Here is a 20546-nt window from a genome sequence, read left to right as displayed (position 1 = left end):
AAATATTACTCAGTGGGATAGCCTCGAGGGGCTATAGCTTTTCTGGAGAGTTTCAAGTGAGATAGTGGTCATATGTTGTTATTTTAAAATACTCAGTGCCGTGCTGCTACTGTTTCAGCTACCCTGTTGAAAGTAGCTGTCAATAGGAGATTACATTCTTGATGCTTTGTACCTACAGTTGTAAGACATTAAAACTTGTTTAACTCTTGACCCTGGGGGTATTTTGTGTTTTTTTGTTTTGTTTTAAAAATGGACCTATTATAAATATTTCCCTTTTGTTAAGTGGTTAATGTTAGTGCTTATTGTAAAGTTCTGCAGTTAAGCTTTAGGTTAATATAAATCCAAATTCTAGAAGGATACACTGTCAATCCAGCTGTGACTTGAGAGATGCTTTATGTAGGTGCCACTGAGCTGTAAAGACTGATGCATCCCTACTGTGCTGTAAAACTAAATATTATTAAATTGGATTGTGTGCAGGGGGAGGGTAAGGGAATGGGGGTTGTGAGGGACATCTGTTCTCTGTGGCGCTTTCCTCTTGCTTGCTGGGGGGATTTCAAGCGTAAGTGAAGAGCAGCTCCATCAACAGTGGGGTGAGGTGGTTCCCTCACAGCACAGTGGGTGTATGGATCCTTTCCTAGGCAATGGTCACTGCATATCATGTCCCACCCTGACTGTGCTTGGGGGAGAGACATCTCTCTGTCTAAGCGCACTTCAGATCCTGAAAGCTTGTCCATTCTGGGGCTGTTACCTTATTTAGTTTCTCTCTTTGATCAACCTTCATTTGCTTTCTCCTTTTTTCTAATGTTTTCTTAACTAATAATGTTAATAAAAATGCTTTTAGTTCATTCAGGTGTTCCAAAAAGGTGTATGTGGCAAGCACTGCAACTTCAGTTTGTAAGTTGCTTTATTTCCCCCCTTTTTGCCTTTATGGCACTTATTCAGATTGTGTATAGGAGGAACAGGGAATTTGGTATTTCAAATTCAGTTCAGCAGATTTTGAAAAGCTATCTTTGAATATTCTATAATACACATACAAATTGGAAGAGCTTATTAAAGAAAGCCCCTGACACACTTCAGCAATATTAAATCACTTCAGACGGTACATGGCAGTGTAATGTTACTGAAGCATTTTAAAATGCTATAAGAGCCTGGATTGGAAAGTAGTAGTGGCTTCACAGCCCTTGCTGTGAAAAGTGATTTAAACTGTCAGAATTATTTCAACGTTTGCAGTGTATTACTTTCTTAAATGACAAAGAAGGGACATTAGTAAATAACTATAACTGTAGTTAATCTCTTGCCAGCTAACCAGCTGATATGCTGGGTTAGTATCTGTATTAAGTAGTTATTTAATAACTGGGCAGCTGTTCAGACAGGCCAGATGGACTTCACTGTAATGGTGCTAATAATGAGAACTTTTTCACAAAAAGAAAGGGCAATAAGAAGATGCATTTAGTGAGGGAACATCATGACAAATGGCTTTGGGACAGTGTGGTCCTCTGCCCTCAACAGACTGGCTGAAGTAGGTGGCTCATCCTTCAAAGCAAGAAGGACCAGCAGTAAGAATGGCAGTCATGGTTTATTCTTTGTTTGATTGTTATTCTTTGTGTATTTTGTGCCTCCACAGTCCATATATCCCCAGTCCTATTTGCAGCCTTACAGCCTGCTTCCCTCACTTTGCTCCAGCATGTTTCTGCAGTGACTGCTGTGGGTTCACAGCCAGTGCATTATCTATCTCCCAACAAAAACACCTTATGTAAAGCTGTAGCTTGCTCCCTAAATGTTTTTTGACCCTTATCCCATTTGTGTTTTGTAGACATAATTAACTGTATTTTCAGAGTCCTTTCCAAGAAAAATTACTAGATGGCTATTAAGAATTACAGCTTTGTTTACATGGAGGCAGATTCTTTTATACTGAAATCATTATGATAAGCAAGAGGAGTGGCAAAGTGTGATGTTCTCAGTATGAGTAATGAATACATTTTTCATTTGTCTTTGTTCAAGTAGGACAGCGAAAGCATTAGAAGAGCATTTGAGGAGTAAAAATTTGAACTTGTTATCTGGCAATATGTTTTTTCCTGGGAATCGTTGCATTTAAGAATTGAGTCCTTGCGGAGTTTTTTGCTTTTGGTGATATTTCCAGCTACTTCCTGGATCGTAGTCTTTGTCCTCCAGCTGCTGGTCCAGAAATACAGGTCTTCTGTGTGCTTTGTTATGTTTCTAGACTGCGAAGGCATCTCAGATATACTGAAACATCTCAAACAGGACAAGATGACTGTGTTTAAGCATCTAAAATTACTGGCAGTTGACTCTGTAGTCGGAAAACTTCATAGGTTTTTCCTCAGTAATATTGCAACGGTTTGCTTTGGTTTTTGTTATGTTTTAATCTCAGAAAATGATTGTTACTTTGTGTTTCCTTCTTTAACAGCACTTGAAAGGAGTGAATGAGATGAACTGTTTGGGTTATAGTATCTGAAAGGCTAAATTATTCTCTTGGAGAGACGTTCTAAATGAGCCTGACCGAGATCCTGGATCTGTGTGAAGAGGACTAAGGATATAGGATGTCAACTGAGACAGAACTTCAAGTGGCTGTTAAAACCAGCACAAAGAAAGACTCCAAAAAGAAAGGTAGTGACTCATTTCTCTTTATTTGTATTTATTTTGTACTTTAAACTCCTATATCAGCCACCTTTTTTGCATCTGTGATTCTTCTGTTATCTATGCGCTCAGTGAAAGCGAGCTTTGTTAAGCCCAGTGGAAGTCTAGTATTGGAACATAGGATTTGATTCTCTGACGTTAAAAATACATCGTATTGAAATACATTTAAAATGTAAGAAAGAACTTATTACAGTTCATTAATTTTTTACTTTTTATGTATATTACAGTTCTTTCACAAATGGAAAATACAATTAAAAAAATTACTTTTCGCAAAAGAGAACTTTTTTTTTTCTCTGTTGGTTTGTTTCTACTTTGTTTTGGACTAACCAGAGCTTAAATGCGCTTTGTGTTACTGGAGGTTGAATCTTACTGACACTTTGTGAAGTTGCAGAGAACTCAGTAGCAATCTATAGAGAGATTAATGGTAATCTGGTAAAGGAAATATAAATGGGGAGTAAAACCAAAGGAGAAGCTGTGAATAAATGCGTGGTTGGATGCATTCATATGTCTATTCACAGTTTTGTGTCAGATTGTAGGGCAGTTCTTTGGACTGATAAGCATGAAAAATGAGATGATATGAATTTGGTGCTTATGAATAGGAGTACTGAGAGATTTTAGTAGGGATTTTTGTCCTGAGATTTTTATTCACGTCTTTGTTGCTTATGGTTTTAATTACTGATGAACCTGGGGGTAAAGACCTTGAATTCTAGTTGTAATTCGTGTTGTTCTGTGTAGCCCTCTTTGATTTTTGCTTTTAACCTATCCTGATAATGAAATTGAGGTTGAAAACAAATTAAATATGAACTGCTCAAAATAAAGAAGTAAAACAGAAAGTCATACTTAATAGTTTTAATACTCGAGGTGTCAAGATGTGAACTTTCAGCTTTTCAGTTTGTCATACTGTTTCTTTTTGTGGGTGAATAATTTAGCCATTTACTTCTGTGGATTTGTTACGTTTTTTAAGACAAAAAACAGTTCTCATTTTTGCTAATACATGTGTGTGTTGCAAATTTTACTCATCTTGGATAACTTGTTCCACTTCTGGGCAGCTGTACCTTTTACTGCAGTGATCCTACCAAAGAGCAATCAAGAGTCTTGTGTTGACTATAGCAGCTGTATCAGAAATTTATATATTGGAGTTTTTAAAAAGAGACACATCAATGCAAGAAATTGAAGTGTTTGTTTGGGAAGATGGTTTAGAATCATGACTACTCTAGGCCTAGACTCTCAAGCAACAAATGATTCATTTAAGATAAAACAGCTGTAGTTTGGAAGGGCACAAATAGGGGCACTTTGATGTAAATGAGAATGTGATCTGAGAGATGTTGAAGGCAAGTAAGAAGGTAAAGATGGTTTGGTTGTATGATCATTCAGTATTTAGGGGCAGGCAGGAAATTGGAAAATGTCAGTTCTTTGCTATACAGATAACATCGTTTTGATGTGTGTCTCCTATGTTATTTCTTCTGCTGGAGGGTGAAACTTCTGAAGACAGCAAACAACTGTTTTAGGAACTCGGTGTTTATGTTAATAAAATATTCAGCATCCAACTTGTAAAAGCATTTTCATAAATCATAATAACTGAATGCTTGTCTGCACAAAATCTGATTCTATCCCCCAAATGGAAATTCTGAGAATTACCTTTACTGCTGAGAAGGAGTATAAAATATATTCTATGGCAGTGATCATTGCTCCCTGCAGCATGTACAAGTATCTGAAGAACTGGAAGGGACAAGTGTAAAGCAGTAGCACATCTTCAGAATTAATCTTGTTCTGCACTATATGTGCAATTCTGCGTGCATCTTATTGGATCCAGCCATCTGAAGGCCTTGTGGTACCGTGAATACTTTATACAGGCAAGGTATACAATTCAGACAGTGTTTGCTATTCAAATCCCACATAATGGAAGTCAAAAGGAACTTGGTGTGCTCATTTACTTGTCATTGATTGTATGTATTTGCCTGTATTTCCACAAATGAGCCCTCCTCTGTGTAGTGTGAGTGATGGACATGTGAAAAACAGGGAATTCTTTTTCTTCCTTTTTTGCCCAAGTTCATTAACTGCGAGCAGTGACAGGAAACAAGCACTACCATGAGGTTTCTAATGTTATTAATCAATGAATTTGATTATGCAATGGATCCGAGTATTCCCAAGAAATTAGTCTTTGCTTTATAAACAGGAAGTTCAGCTGTAGTATATTTCTAGTGAATCAGGTTTTGTTGTGCTTCTGCAAAAGCCATGCAACCATTTCTACTCAGAGCAGAGAGGAGCCTCTTCTGCTGTATTATCTACCATTCTGCTAGTTCTGGGGCCCTCAACACAAGAGGGACGTGGAACTGTTGAAGCAAGTCCAGAGAAGGCCATGAAGATACTGCGAGGGCTGGAGCAGCTCTGCTCTGGAGCCAGGCTGAGAGAGCTGGGCTGGGGCAGCCTGGAGAAGGGAAGGCTCCTGAAGGGGAGACCTTAGAGCAGCTCCAGTGCCTAAAGGGGCTCCAGGAAACCTGGAGAGGGGCTTCAGACAAGGGCCTGTAGGGACGGGACAGCAGGGAATGGCTTTAACTTGACAGAGGGAAGATTAAGATTGGATATTAGGAAAAAACTTTGTACTATGAGGGTGGTGAGGCGCTGGCACAGGTTGCCCAGAGAAGCTGTGGCTGCCCCATCCCTGGCAGTGTTCACGGCCAGGTTGAACAGGGCTTGGAGCAACCTGGTCTAGTAGAAGCTGTCCCTGGCCACAGCAGGGGGGGGGAATGGGATGGTCTCTAAGGTCCCTTCCAACCCAAACCGTTCTAGGATTCCATGATTCTCCTGCCATCTGCAGATCCCAACACTGTGCTGAGAAAGAGCATTAAGTTTGAGAATAACTTTCTAATGGAATGTCTGTCCCACAGATACATCCCATGCTGAAGATCTGGGGTGGCTGAAAGGGAATGAGGATTAAGTGTGGAGTTAGAGCATGGAGGAAAGCATTCTTTCATGATCTCAGCCTAAGTCTTCCATATAGCGTCAGCTGAATCTTTAGTGCACTCTCTTTCTGTAGAAGGATGTAGTAAAGTAGTGTTTCTTATTTGAAGTGTTGAAATAATACAAAGCTTAATTCCTAAAGTTAGGATGTGTGTTTAAAGTTCTTTTATGGTTTCTTATAGCTACTTTTAGGCTCTGTTGCATCGATTATGGAATTTGGGGTTACAGGGAAATAGTTTGATATCTGCTGCAGCAGAGACAAATGACATTAATGCTCCTGCAGAGTTACAGCTTTTACTGAGTATTTCTTTTATGTGTTGGGAACACTTACCTCTTTCTGTAGTCATATACAAAACACTTCTCTTACAGGAGATTATTAAAATATTCCTCATTAGGCATGGTGTTTTTACTTCCATAAGCTTTCTGATTATCATCAGCTCTTCAGTCTCTCTCTGTTGTCATCCAAGTTGGTTTGCAAGACAGTATTCTGTTCCAACACTAAAGGATTATTACTGTGGTTAGGACAAGAACTTACAAAATCCTCTCACAATCTGCAATTTAAATAGAATTGCAGCTGCAAATCTCTAATGTACTATAGGCGAGTTCAATATTACCATGATAATATCAAATTGCAATTTTGTGTGTTAACATTATCACCCTGGATAATCTTAAAAATAGGCTGTTAAAAAAATCAAGTACTAATTTTGCCTTTAATTCAGTGAGTATTGATCTTATGGATCCACAATTTGATGGGCTCTACAAATACTAGATGGTCGTGCTCCCAGGAGAGGGTAGGAGTTTTAACCGACTTAAAAACAAAGATGAGATGAGCACCTCCCTTCCTCTCCAGATTGTCACTTATTGCTTCATGTTCTGTGAAGATACTTAGCAGTTGAGGACCCATGTTTCACCTTGACCTCCACAGCCCTCTTTTCTACAATTTATTCCATTTTATGAGCTTACTGTGCACTTGATGCTGTTAGAGGAGATTATATTTCTCCCGTCCAGCTCCAGCCCTAATCTTTATGCCACTCTTGGCGGGTATCTACTAGAAACAGTCTTGTAATTACCTTATTTGAAAACTTGCTGAAACTTTAAAAGACACCCTGAAGAGGTTTCATGTTGCTCTCTAAAAGGAAATGATGCAAAAATCTCAGGAGATTCAGAAAGCTCTATTCTAGGACATTTTTAGGTGATTTTTTTGGTGAGTTTGCCAAAAATCATGTATTCTTTAAGAAGCATGTAGAGAATTAATGATTCAAATAATGCTCTTAAAGGCTGATTTTATTTCATTTGTTTATGTCATCTGGTTCATTGAGTGGTGAATAAAAAAATATGTGTGTATACCATTCAGGATGGGAAATTAAAATTTTTTATTAGCCAGAGTTGTTGGAAGCATATCCCATGTTTGCCGTATAGTACATGGGGGAAAAGCCATTTTATAGGTTCCTATGGATTATTGAATCAAATTGAAAACATTTACTTGAGCTTATTGGAATTAAAATTGATTTAGAAACCTCTTTGGTGGTAAATGTGTTGCTTTGATGTTGGATCCACACCCATAACTGCCTTGGAAAATCCATTCCTGCAAAATTAACTTAAACAAGTAACCTGAAATGGGAGGTCAGTAAAGAAGCAGGTACCAAACTTGAATGCAAATCTGCATCTTCTTGGGGCAGCGAGGAGACTTTTCTAAGGATTTGGTTTCTTCCTCCTGCACGTAAATTCTGTAATTATTCTATTTGAAGCTTTCAGATTTTTTGCTAAATCATCTCTCATTATACCCCCTATAGTCAGACTTTTGAGTCAATTTTCCCAATGACGGGGACTTTTAAAAATGGAAGCGAGATACAAAGAGAAGCTCAGGCATGTGGACAGTCAGCATAAACAATCTTTGATGCTAAGGATCCTCAGAGGTGAAATTCCCTTTCTTAATAGTTTTCCACTGCAGTGCCTGGAAACAGATATCACAGTAGGCAGGCTGCCAAGCCCAGGATTGCTGTATCTAGCTGGTAGGAGAGTGAAATTTAGAGAGGGTGTGATGTGCTGTGTCTCTACCTGAGCTGTTGTGTTGGGCACTTTGGTTTGACTAAATGAGCATACAAGTTCTGAAGCTGTGCTTGTGGAGGGGAAGTGAGAGCGGACTCTGCTCAGGGGGCTGTTTAATGCCAGGTAAGGAATTGCACTGCTTGCACCAGCAGAGCATGGTAATGCTTTCTTGGTGGTAGAAGATTAAGTTTGATCCTCTCGGGATAAGAACGGCCAAAAGCTTAAGTGACCCATTTTAACTGTCTTGACTACTAATTGAAAGGAGTGCAGTGGCTCCAGGGACCATTCACGTATATCGGATCGGGCTTCTGGCAGAGTCACATCCGTTTCCTGGGTCTTTTAAACTCTAATGAGAGGCTGGAGTCTGTCTAACTGTCTAAAGGAAAACCTTTGCATCCCCAGAAGCAAAACTCTACTCATACTAAGATCAAACAGGAGGTACCTAGTTAGTTTAAAAGCCTTTGGGGATAAGTAGCCTTTAAACAAGCTTCTCTTGTGTCATTTTCAGTTTTCATCAGAGGTGCCTAATGCTACCCGAGTCTTGGTTTGGGTTTCTTAGACCTCATTTGAATCTGATCTTTGGACTAATCATTGCTAAATCTGAGAGTGGCCCAGAGGTTTCTGCTTGATGTGAAAGTTACAATTCTGCTGATACATAGAAATCTTGATACAGTTTTTACAGGTTCATTTCCAGTTGGGAATTTCTGTTGAAATTAGTAAGTGCTATCAGCAATGACAGTGGATTTTTTGGTTTTGTCATTATTATTATTATTTAACCTTTTTTAACATTATGATCAGCTAATGACAGTTAAAGCATCATCACTGTAATGAGGCATTTCAACATCTCAGATTGGTAGAGGTTCATTTATTTTCCTGATTACATAGCTAAGACTCATGGAATCCAGCAAAATTCAAATATGATCTAAAGAGTAATGAATGAGGGACACAGTCAGGAGCTTATTTCATTGTCAGGGAGTGGATTTGCTTTGTTTCCTTGTAGTAGTTATGAGCTTTTCAATAATTTATAGATCGAGTAACAGCAACATTAATTGATACACTAATTGTGTCCACACGCCTGCCTTTAACAAATCTCTTTTGTGAAGTGGTTACTGACAATATTAATTGCACATCTTTTGAGTCCTGATATAAGTTATGAATTCATTCGCAAGTTGAAAGAGGGTGGGAAAATCATTAATTTTGACATTGTGTAGCTATAATTAACACGAGTTATCCAATAACCTATCATAAATTAGAGAGCTGATGAATTCTGCTTTAAATAGCACATTCAACCAAGGGGGGGTTCCATGGTTGTGTTAATTGAAGGATTCTTTGGGGGTGATGGATGTTGTCTCTTGTTGCAGTTAAAACATTCACTGTTGTTTTTAATTGAGAGACAGGTCTGCCTAAGTTAAGGTTGGAGCTCTTGTTCCTTTGCTCTTCCTCAGTAGAGGAATCAATAATCTGTTGGATCTTAATAACAACATTTCCTGAGAGCTTCTGTTATGTTATAATTTCTCAATATTTTAACAGTCATCAAAGCATTTCAGTTGAAACTAGTAATTAGGAGCTTAATGCAATGCATGTTCCACAGAGGATTTGACTCATGTAACAGTCATTAAATACAGGTGGGTGTTACTGTGCTCCAAGGCTGGCTGTACGCTAGGAAATGTGTTGGGTAATGGCAGGTGAGGATCACTTATGCATCCAGTTCAGCCTTTGCTGACTTCATCAACCTACACTATTAAACTATATCCAGTTGAGGTATGGATAAAGTGTAGGGCTGGGGCTAGTAAGGAGGTAGAACTTCCAAACAGGCAAATAGATTAATTTTAAGGGAAACAACTTCTTCACTTGCATTTATTGAAAAGACTCCCAGCAAAATTTGTGTTAGAACCTTTGTGAATGAAAAGTTTTGGTTGGAGAGTTCAGGGAAGAACATTCTGCCATGTAATGAGTGTAACTGAGCAAAAGTGAGTGACCTAATTCATCCAGATTAGTAGCTAAAATGCCTCTTAGAGTTTTGGATTAGTAGAAGTTTCCTAATGTGGCTCACATAGAAATATTCTACAGGGACAAGTATGTTGATGATAATGTTTTTATATCATTCTTCATCCAAAGATATTTGCTTGCCTAATAATATCAGTGAATGAAATTTCTGCCAGTGCATTGCATTACATGCATTTGAACATTTATACTTTTCTGAAACATTTTGCCTTTTCCATTGACATTATGGGAAATTCTGTGAGTAATAATAGAATATATACGTAATATGTAAAGTACACATTAGAGGTATCAGCTGTATTGATAAATGCTACTGTTTTGCTCAAGAGAAATCAGAGACAAATAGATCTGGGATATTAGCTTGATTCCAGCAATCTTGGAAGCATAAAACTGCACAGCAGTTTTCCCTGAAATAAACAGGTAACACTCAGCATTAATGTTCACATTATTGCACTGTATACTTTTTCATATTGGTAGGGAAAATGCCTCAAAACTTCTATAATCTTACATAATTTATGGAAAGCAGTGAGCTTTCATGACCTGTGTACATGTGAGGTAAATGTAAATTCATTTCAAAGGTGGCTAAATCTTTGCATCAAAAGCCAGTGCTGATTTCTCAATTACCTTCTGAAGATTACACCACAAAGCAGAGCAGAGCTTGATATCTAAAATGAAGGTTCTGTTTCTTATTTTGTCTTCTAACCAGTATGTCTTGCTCTCTCGGTAATAGTATCACAGTAATTTCATGAGTCAACTTGTATGTTGCTCCACACTTTTTCCTTCACATATTAAAGGAAACGTGGAATCATAGAATAGTTAGGGTTGGAAAGGACCTTAAGTTCATCTAGTTCCAACCCCCTGCCATGGGCAGGGACACCTCACACTAGACCGTGTCACCCAAGAACTCCGTACACCCTGGCCTTGAACACTGCCAGGGATGGAGCATTCACAGCTTCCTTGGGCAACCAGTTCCAGTGCCTCACCACCCTCACAGTAAAGAACTTCTTCCTTATATCTAACCTGAACTTCCCCTGTTTCAGTTTGAACCCATTACCCCTTGTCCTATCACTACAGTCCCTAACATGCAGGGTTTGGTTTGGTATACAAGCAGCCAAACCGAGAAGTGTTTAGCTAAATACCATTGTAAATAAGTCATAAAAACTTTAGCTGAAAACTGTGTCCTTGATCTTTAATGTCAGAGACCTCTTGAACACCAATCACTTACTGTTAAGGAAAACTTGCCTGCAAAATTGATAGCCTTTTGGAATATACTGTGGCTGAATTTGTAAGCCCTTCATTCATGCCTTATGGCATCTTCCCCGTGCCATGGCATCTTCCTCTGTAAGAGCTCAAAGAATATATGGTGAATTTGGCCAAGTAATAGGCTTAGTCTCCCTGTGATAAATATTCACTGTGCTGCTTGGGACTGAAGAAAAGATGTGGCTCTGATCCCTGCTGATGATTTGCTTTAGCTATAGAATCAATATTGACATCATTTGCCATCCAGAATAAAGGTAATATACTATGTAATGTATGTGGGCTGTCCAATGGCCCAGTGGATGAATGTGTTTAACAGTTTAACATTCCTTTTGAAAATGAATTCCTCTTAGAGATAAACATGTCCTCAGAAATAATTAATGTTATTTGTACTATTTTTAACTAAACATTGTTATATATAATAGCTAGTGTTAGTGTAAAGACAGGAAAAACGCATTTATCTGCTTTTACAGTTGGTTGGCTTTGCAGATGTGACAATATATTTAGTTTAACCAAATAATGTGTTTGTGTGGGTCTTTTGTATGAAAACAAAGGGCTGAATAAAAAGCAAAATAACTTTTTCAGGTTTTTAAACTATTCATAGTGAAATCATGGTGTGTAATATGCACTTACATTATATGAAAATAAAGTGATTTATTTTCTTCTTTATAATTCTTTCAATGTGTATTTTAATGCAAGTACCAGATGACCAGATCTTGATGTATATCTATGGATTTTGAGCAGGCATAGTGAATATGAAAAAGAATCAAGGTCCCTTGCAATGTGAGCAGCTTTTGGTTTTGCAGGGAAGGAGAAACTAGAGGACTTTTTGGTACCTTTGCTCTCCCAGTAATATCCCCCAAAAGATGTGTGTAGAATCCTGGAGTCCTGCATGAAGTAGGTGTTGGATACAAAGGAAGGTGTGTATTTCTGGAGAGTGACAGTGCAGGAAGCCCTGACAGAGCTGGGTAGTGAATGTGAAGACATTACCAAGGGTTAGACCAGCTTCTGTAAGTGGGTCCTGGACCCTGTGAAATTGTGGTAAACCTGCATCTTGGGAGCAGAGTGGTGGTGTACAATAATCATACCAAAACTGCCAACGGTAGACCTCATGCTGTGTACTTAAAGTGTTTTAATTGTTCACCTGCCGTAGTGGTTTCTGTGGCTGGTTTCCTGGTGCCCATGATGTTAAAATCATGAGCAACCGAATGGTAGACTGATGATGGTTTATGCGCCTATGACCCCGCTAAGTTTTGTGGGGTTAGCTGACAAATACATTCTTTTCTTGATAGTGTTAAGAGTGTTTGCTGCTTAGAAAAATACAGAGTCCTTTATGAAGTTCAGAAAGATTGTAAATTCAGTGCTTAAAGTTACTGGTACTCATCATCTATTCACTGAAGACTTCCATCATTAGTGACCACCTGCTGAAACCTTTTCCTGTCTTGAATAACTTCTCGTTCAGTGTTCAGGTATCATTCACACCACAACTGCTTTGCATCCTGCTAGCCAAGAGCTCAGGCTGCAGAAACCTCTATCTGTCTAGCTGCCTGGGCATGTTAATGGTTCATCGCAGGTAGGGGCTGCACCATGTTTCATAGTTAGTACTTCGCAGTGAGGCATTTCCCAAAGATGATCCATTTCCTAAACCATGAAAGAAGGCAAGTCATCCCTGCTTGAATTTGTGTAGCCTCTCTGAATAGAAACTGTACATGAATTTAAGCTGTGAGGAACAAAATCCTTACTGCTTCTTGTTATCTTTTCTTCTACTAGTAACAACAGTGAGGCCAAAGCTAATATCCCAGCATTGAACTAACCTGAGATTTGGAGAAGGCCATCTTTCAGTCTGCTGCTGTCTGTACACCCGTGTATGGAGGCACTCCTGACATCTTACAAGCCACACATTTCTACTTTGACTTTCCCTAACAGCTTGTGCCTCTCCCCCACAACCTCCCTCTATAGGTGAGGATCACTGGAGTTGACACACTTCTGATTTAGACATGGTGTTTACTCTGTTCTTGTTGCCCTGCTGAAACACCAAACAATAGAGGTTATCCCTTATTTGCAAGCAGGTGAGTTTACACACTTTATTTACTATGGTACTGTTGGCTTTTCCCAATTCCTTTTATTCATGCTGTTGTGCAGCACAGGAAGGCAGTTGCCAACACAATATCCATTATTATTCTGACAAGAACAGAGTAGCTTTCACTTCCATTTCCTGGAGACAGCATTACTCATTGCTGCAAAACAGCGATAAAACCAGGAGAAATAGGGCAAATTATCATTTGGTTGCGGAATTGTGAAACCACCCTTCCTTGCTCCAAGTAAATCAAGTTTGAAGTGGAGGTGCAAATAATGTGTGGTCTCCCTGGGCTTTGTCTGTGCTTTCTGATGCTTGCATTAGGGAATAAAACAAGCTGTTGCTCCATCAGCACAGAAGTCAGTATGTATGGAACCAAAGATGTTAACATGATCATGTTTCCAGCACCTTCCCTTAGAGGTAGTTGAATCTAGTGGGCTACAGGACCCAGGGGATTCATTCTCTCCCAGCCTGATAGAAGGCTGTTGTGGTTTGGTGTATCCGGATCCAGGCAGGAGCAAGGCTGAGCATGCATTCCCAATAGGTTTGTGTACATACACTGCAAACAGTCATCACCTCACACAGAGCAGAGCATTTATCAGCACCCAAATAATCAGAAACAGTACCTATGTACACATGAACAACACAGATGGCTCAGTCTGTTCCTCCCCTCTGGCTGGTCAGGTATGGAATTTGCTAGTGGACACACGCTCTACCATTTTCTCCACAGGTGATTTAAGACATCCAGTTTGTCCCTTAGTTGTCCCTCCCAACATCAGTCTCCTCTGGTTTTTGTCACCTGAACCTGTGGGCCCCTCAGAATTTCAGCTTCTTGCTTCAGTGCCTGACACTCAGACCTCTCCAGTGTGTCAGCCAGTCTGACGTGGAAGTTCACTGGTGCTCTTATGCAGGCTCAGAATGGAGAGCATGCCTGCAGTGAAGTCCTGACCTAGGATACAGAGTGTGCTCAAGGCGAAAGGACACTTCAAGTCATCCGCATACTCCCGGATTGTGGGACGGTGTTTTGGGAGGCTGCTACATGGCTGTGTAGAACATGTGAGCCTCTGCACTTCCCTGCTTTGTCCTACCTGTGGAGGAGATGATTTCTAGTGAGGGATTCCTGGGACACCATTATGTCCTCCTACCTTAGCTCAGTGAATGCAGCTGGGGAAGGTGGGAGATCCTCCTGGCAGTGGTTTCAGTAGTGGTCGCATGTCCAGCTTTGGGAGAGCCCTGCAAAGGTGTCCAGAGGCACAGAAAGTTCCAGCCTTGACTTTATAATATTAACATTTCACAGCATTCTCTTCTATAAATGACGGGAGGAGCAGCTTTCTTTGGAGTCAACTTGCTTTTAATATCTGCCCATTTTAGCTAGTAGCAAATGTTGAACAGCTAATCTGTGATCTATAATTACACCTCTGATTCTTTTAGATTAACTGTATAGCGAAAAGGATGATTCAGGGAGTGAAATGAAATTAAGCCTAGTAAGTCTTTTGAGCTTAGCCGTTAATTTCAATTTTAAATGTAAAATTGCCATCAAAGTAATGAGGGTAATATTTGCACATCACAATAATGTGGACTAGCATGCTGATAACCGGGTGGAAGGCAAAAACATCAGTAATAGTTGACCAAATTAATATTTTCCTTTATACCTTGTGTTGCCCGCATGAGTTGTACATTGAACTGAGATGTACAAAGTCACATAAAGTGAATTAAATGTGTCACGGAAATTGGGTGTACTCTGTACCTTATCATGGCTTAAGTTTAACATTGATAGGGTTACCTATGTGTGTTTAGCGTTTGCTGTATATACTACTGTAGAGACATTCATGGACTGCAGGTTTTAACAAAATGCACAGATTCTGAAGTGTCTCTTTAAAAATAAGGTGTTATTAGCCCTTGTGAGTAAAACTGGCTGTGGAAGAACACAGCCTCTACTGTTCTGAGCATGTCAAAAAGATGGCAATGTTGGGGAGACACTGGAGATCAGAATGAAAGCTACCTACAGAATTCTTTATCTGTCTCACCTATTTTCTTTCTTTCTTGCTGCTAGACTGTAACTAAAGCATTATTTTATATCTATACCTCTATGTTTAATTGCATTAAAGAAATGCTGGGGCTAAAAGGTTAAGCACTAAAATTCTAAGGAAGCACAGACTCAAAGTTGCCTGTGTAAGCCTAATTTAACATCCCTTCAGGATACACATTTTCATACAGTTTTTAATGAGCTGAGCTCATACTGCTGTTTCCCGGAGACCTTTGTCCTGTTCAATGAATGGAAGGACAGTGGTCAGGGAATGTGCTCTGTCTGGTGCTGCTTTCTATGCTTGACAGTCAAGAAGGAGCTGCCTGCTTTGTCTGAATGGTACCCCAACCCAAACCTGAATGCACAGATATTGATGGAAGCACCAGAAGATAGAAATTCTTTACATCTTAGAAAAATTCTTTTAATATATACCACTTTAAAAAAAAAGCAGGTTTTTTTGTTTTGTTTTTCTTGTGGTTTTGTTTTAAGAAAGGATTTGAATGATTTTAAGAAAGCAGACTAATAAATAGCTTTTGCAAAAGGTCACATCATAGAGACATGAAAGGAACTGGAAGAAGAAAATAGTCACAAAATCCAAGGTGGCAGTGGTGCTTCAGTAAAGTACTCAGGTAGATGTAAAAAGGTTGGCAAATCTTGCTCATGTGAGAATTAAATAAGGACATAAAAACTGTAGGTGTTCACTAATTACTCCTGGATATTTTTCAGCAAAATGAGCAAGTGTGTTAACAGAGGAACTTTTAATAGAGAAAACCTGTTTTTAATTAAGGCTTTATACAGATCCCTGGCAGTGTTCAAGGCCAGGTTGGGCAGGGATTTGAGCAGCCTGGTCTAGTGGAAGGTATCCCTGCCTTTGGCCGAGGATTGGAACTGGATGAGCTTTAAGGTCCCTTCCAACCCAAACCATTCCATGATTCTATGATTCGTTAAGGAAACTTCCTGAGATGCAGGATAACCTTTCAGGAAGAGAAGCTTTGTGTGAGAGGAGTTGGGGATCCCTCCCATTCACAGGGATGGGAGAAGCGCTTGACCCTTGTGTGGATGGTGGGACATGATTTTGGGAGTGATGGCTCTGGTGATTACCCTGGGTCACTGTGGCATATATATGCATCTCACCATTTTCTTCATTCTTTCAAGAGGAAGATGTTTCACAGTGAGAACAATCAGCCATTGGAATAATCTCCCCAGGGCAGTGGTGGATTCCCCAGTGCTGGACACTTTTAAGATTCAGCTGGACAGGATGCTGGGCCATCTTCTCTAGGCTGTGCTTTTGCCAAGAAAGGTTGGACCAGATGATCCTTGAGGTCCTCTCCAACCTGGTATTCTATGATTCTTCCTTCGTTGTTTGCTTTTGCAGCTCCCTTTTCATTTTGGAGAATATCAGAACAAGAAAAATCTGAATATTTCAAATGTGGATTTTTGAGCAAGCTTTAGCTGGCAGAAGGGAACAATAAGTTTAAAATGAATAGTCTGAATGACTGGAAATCAGTGCAGGGCTTCAGAGGGGTGCAGTCAGAGCAGTACTCAGGAGAGATTGTTTTGGCAGCACTTTCTGAACTTAGAGGAACAAGTGGCGAGAAAGTTGGTTAAGATACAAATGCTTAACATGGCCACAAGGTTAGAAAGAAGGGGAATGAACAGTCTTTAGTGATACTAAGAAGAGGTTTGTTAGAGATCATCTAACTCTATTTAAAATGGTAGAAAAGCCCATACATTGCAGCTCATCTGTGTGTGCATATGTGAATGAGGTGTGGGATACTACAGGTTTACCTTCTTTCTCTTTAGGCTAAGTCCTCCCCTACCAGGCAAGTGTAGGTAGTCCCACTAGCTGCTAGATCACTTACTTCAATGAAAGAAACTCAATTTGGGTGTTGAAAAATAGCTTGAAAGGAGTTCTACCAACTTGAAAGCCTGCTTTAATGCTAATTTGTAGGTTCACGGGTGGGGATTTTTAATGTAGAGATATTTAAGAGAGCAATAAGGATCCTGGGGTTCTATCTTGTGAAAGCAGTGAAGCTTCATTGTGTTTAAAACTGTTTAGGATGTTAATATTAATTTCAGTATTCATTCATTTTAAATTATCTCATAACCATTTTCAGGGACATGGTCATTTCAGCAAATAGAGTAAATATATCCCACATATTTGAAAACCTAGTAAACTCTGCAGTAATTCCTTAATTCAGTAATTCCTCATATTCTATTCAATGCATAAACTGCCAATATACAGAAAAGATTATGAAGATCACAGATGAGGTTTCTTTTATTTTGTTTTTAATCTTGAGGTGGAACTAATCATTTGGACTAAATGTCCATAGAGCAGTTTGATACAGGAATTTTATGTAAGTGAAGTTACTGCATATTTATATGAATTATTTCGTGTCTTTGTATTAAACTACTCAGCTCTTAAAAGGTAATTAAAAAAAAGGATTTGGGAGGGAAGATTTGGATCCATTTCATAATGAAGCAATTGATGCAAATTTGAAGATGCAATAAAATCTTTTATAAACATGCTATGAAATGTATTTCCTGTTGCCTGATGATCATCTGTTAAGACAGACAAACATGAAGATGTCACTGCTAACAAGTAACTTGACTTGAAGACTTTTTGTTACTGGAATCTAATTCTATAGTAAAACTTTCTCAACTGAGGATATTTGAAGCCTTGTAATATTGAAAAGCAACTGTAGTTTTTTGTCACCTTTTACTCAAAGTTCAGCTTCTAGGAAAGTCATATCAGCATTTAATCTATTTTTGAGCATTTCATAATGAGAAAGCTCGTTTGTGTAACAAACACAACTGTCTTCTGTAGCAAAGTATCAGGCTCGTGGCAATACGTCTGTAGTAGGTTGAAGTCAATGGTGGCAGCCTTTCTTTTCTTCTGCAGTGGCACCCGCAGTCTCTTGCAGATTGTGGGACCTGAGACTCATGGCCTGTTGGTAACACAAGGCAGAATGTAGCATTTGATCTTCAGCAGTTAACCACTTAAGATCTAACAAAGTGTGGAATAACCTTGTGAATAAGTTTTTGTGTGATTGGAGTTCAAAAGTCAGGAAGAACATGCGAGATGAGTGTGGTGAAGTTTCTTCTTCCCAAGAAACTGTCTCATTTATAATTGTTGGCAAACACAGAAGAGTGAGAAAGTCAGAGCTACAGCTTTGTGTGGAATTATCAAAGAGGACTTTTATAGAATCATAGAATATATTGTATTAAATTGTATGCTGCATATTAGACATTGTTTTCCACTGCTGAATTGCAGAGAAATGTGCTAGTTGGGAAGGGGGGATACCAAAGGTGCATCTTTTAGTGTGCTTTTACAGAAATGTGGAGGTACCTTGAGAAATGTAACTTAAAACTCATCTGACTTTACTGACCATCAGATGAACTCAGTGAGGTCTTTATTACCTCTTCTGTCCTTTCTTCATGCTCTGTTCTATGTAGCATATCTCCAGCAGATTAAACCATTACAACATCATCTCATATTAATGCCCTATAACCTCTCCAGGCCAGATTTTCTCATTTCTGTTACTACACTAATTATATCCAAACACAAGTTGATTTTCTTTTTCCAAAGCAGATGAAGGAGACTGAATTCTCTAAGGTTAGTAATGAAATATCCATTTGAAGTAACCTAGTTCAAAGGGAAAAATTTCCCCTTTAGGTTTAGACCAAAGGTTCTAAAAGCCTGAGATGTGAAAATAAAGAGGGACTAGCTGTAAATACCTTTCAAATTATGTCTCTCTAGACTTGCCGAAATGTGTGGTTAAGCTTCTTTCTTGCTGCTTTAAAATATTCAAGGTTATTGGCCTGCATTAAACTCAAAACCCTTTAAATACTAATTTTGTTAACCAAGTTATTCAGAACCGAAAAGCTGAAAGATTTAGAAATGAGGGTCCGTAAGGGGGGAACACCCCCAGATTTTAAAAAAGGAACTAGATATTTTCTCCTAAAAAAATAAGTTTGCTGTTTTTACACGAGTGAATTATTTTAATTGCCAATAGTTGGTGTATAATGCAGCCAATTCCCTGCTGCCAGTGCTGCTATGTAAGCTACCCATATCCCTGGAATATGGTATTCAGACAGCCAGACTTTTGTGTCTAGAAAACATTAATATGCTTATGCTAGTATGACCAAGGCAAAATATTCAGAGTTACCTTTCAAAGTAACTTTGCCAGCATTTAGAGTAGGACTTTGATTTGACTTGTTGGGTACTATGGGCTTTGAGGTCTGAAATTTCATAGTCAGTGTTTCTATTCATAAGAATGTCAATTACCAAGTTATGTTAACTTAACTGGTACGCTCACCTCAAGCCTAATAGTAGTGTTCATTCTAAGCCACAGTTGTTGAGGGAAACACTTTTGTTTCATGGAAATTTCAACTTTGAATCTGGAATTCAGCCATTAGATGAGAGAGTTTGGAGTCCAGCTAGATCAGCCTTGTCCCAGTGTAAGCTCAACTGGGTCAGTTCTCACCAGAGGTGAGATAGTATGATGGTGTTTCACATACCGATCTAGAAAGGGAGCCAGATCACAGCCTGGCGTGAAGGCTGGCAGTGAATCCCAACAGTCATTACGTTAAGCTGAAGCACTAGATTACTTGTATTATCAGAGTAATGCTCTCTTTTAAAAAACCTTATAACGTAAGCAGTATTAAAGATGGCAAGATTATGCCAAAAGCATTGAATAACTTTGCATATATTAAGTATACTCAGAGTTATATACAATGATATATCAAATGTATCATTCTATCTTGCAGATTTTTATTTCATATGTCAGATGGAGGTGTGGCTAAAGCTTTATACGACTCCTCTTTAATGTACTTAACCTTTGTACCAAAAGCATTTTTAGTCATTTAGTTGCTAAGTATGAAAGGAGATAGGAGCAGCATGCTATAGCAAAACTCTGCAAATGCTATAATCATGGTATTAACCTACTTGAAAGCCTTAGGAGCATGCTCACTTTGTGAGGGTAGTATGAATGTTTTCATCACTCCAAGTTCACTGTCAGATTTTGAAACCAAATCATGTTCCTTTTATTTTTGTCTTAATGCCTGCATGAGAAGGTTTGTATTTATTGCTGCTGTGTGTAGATGCAGAGATGTTCCTAGCACCCAGAATGTTGTTCTAGGAAAAGGAATGAATGACTTGATATATCCCAAAGTAATTTGCCAGTCAGCTTTGGATTCCAGCTTACAGCAGCTTATAGTTATTACAAGTAGAGCCATTTCAGCATTTTAGGCATGAGAAATGAGTGTAAAAGGCAGTGCTCATGTGCACCATGTACAGTTTTCATGGCTACAATGCCAAAAGATTTCATGCATTTAAAACTATCCTGCGTATTTAGTTAAAGACCCACGTACAGAAATTCAGGCATGGTCAGGTTTGTAGCCAGCTGTACATAACCTGATGTACAGCTTCTTTCCAGTTCTTGTCTGCTGCAGCTGAAATTCTGCTTTTCAGATTGGCCTGCATGAGTTGGGTAGGAATGTGAACAGCCCTGGTAACAT

General features: G+C 39.0%; 1 protein-coding gene across 3 annotated transcripts in view; it reads left to right on the top strand.

The window, feature by feature from the left end:
* Positions 1-20546, top strand: part of DAB1 (DAB adaptor protein 1) — a 471110-nt gene that overhangs the window by 347395 nt on the left and 103169 nt on the right. For all 3 annotated transcript variants that reach the window (XM_030494712.1, XM_032920111.1, XM_030494713.1), the window contains one exon: positions 2426-2625. In XM_030494712.1, the coding sequence (XP_030350572.1) occupies positions 2559-2625 (67 nt within the window). In that variant the 5' untranslated portion in view covers positions 2426-2558. The remainder of the gene's footprint in view (positions 1-2425; positions 2626-20546) is intronic.

The sequence above is a fragment of the Strigops habroptila genome, chromosome 8, assembly GCF_004027225.2.
Source record: "Strigops habroptila isolate Jane chromosome 8, bStrHab1.2.pri, whole genome shotgun sequence".
In the NCBI taxonomy this organism is placed as follows: Eukaryota; Metazoa; Chordata; class Aves; order Psittaciformes; family Psittacidae; genus Strigops; species Strigops habroptila.
Note: the sequence above shows the minus strand (reverse complement) of the source record. Positions and strands in the feature narration are given on the sequence as shown.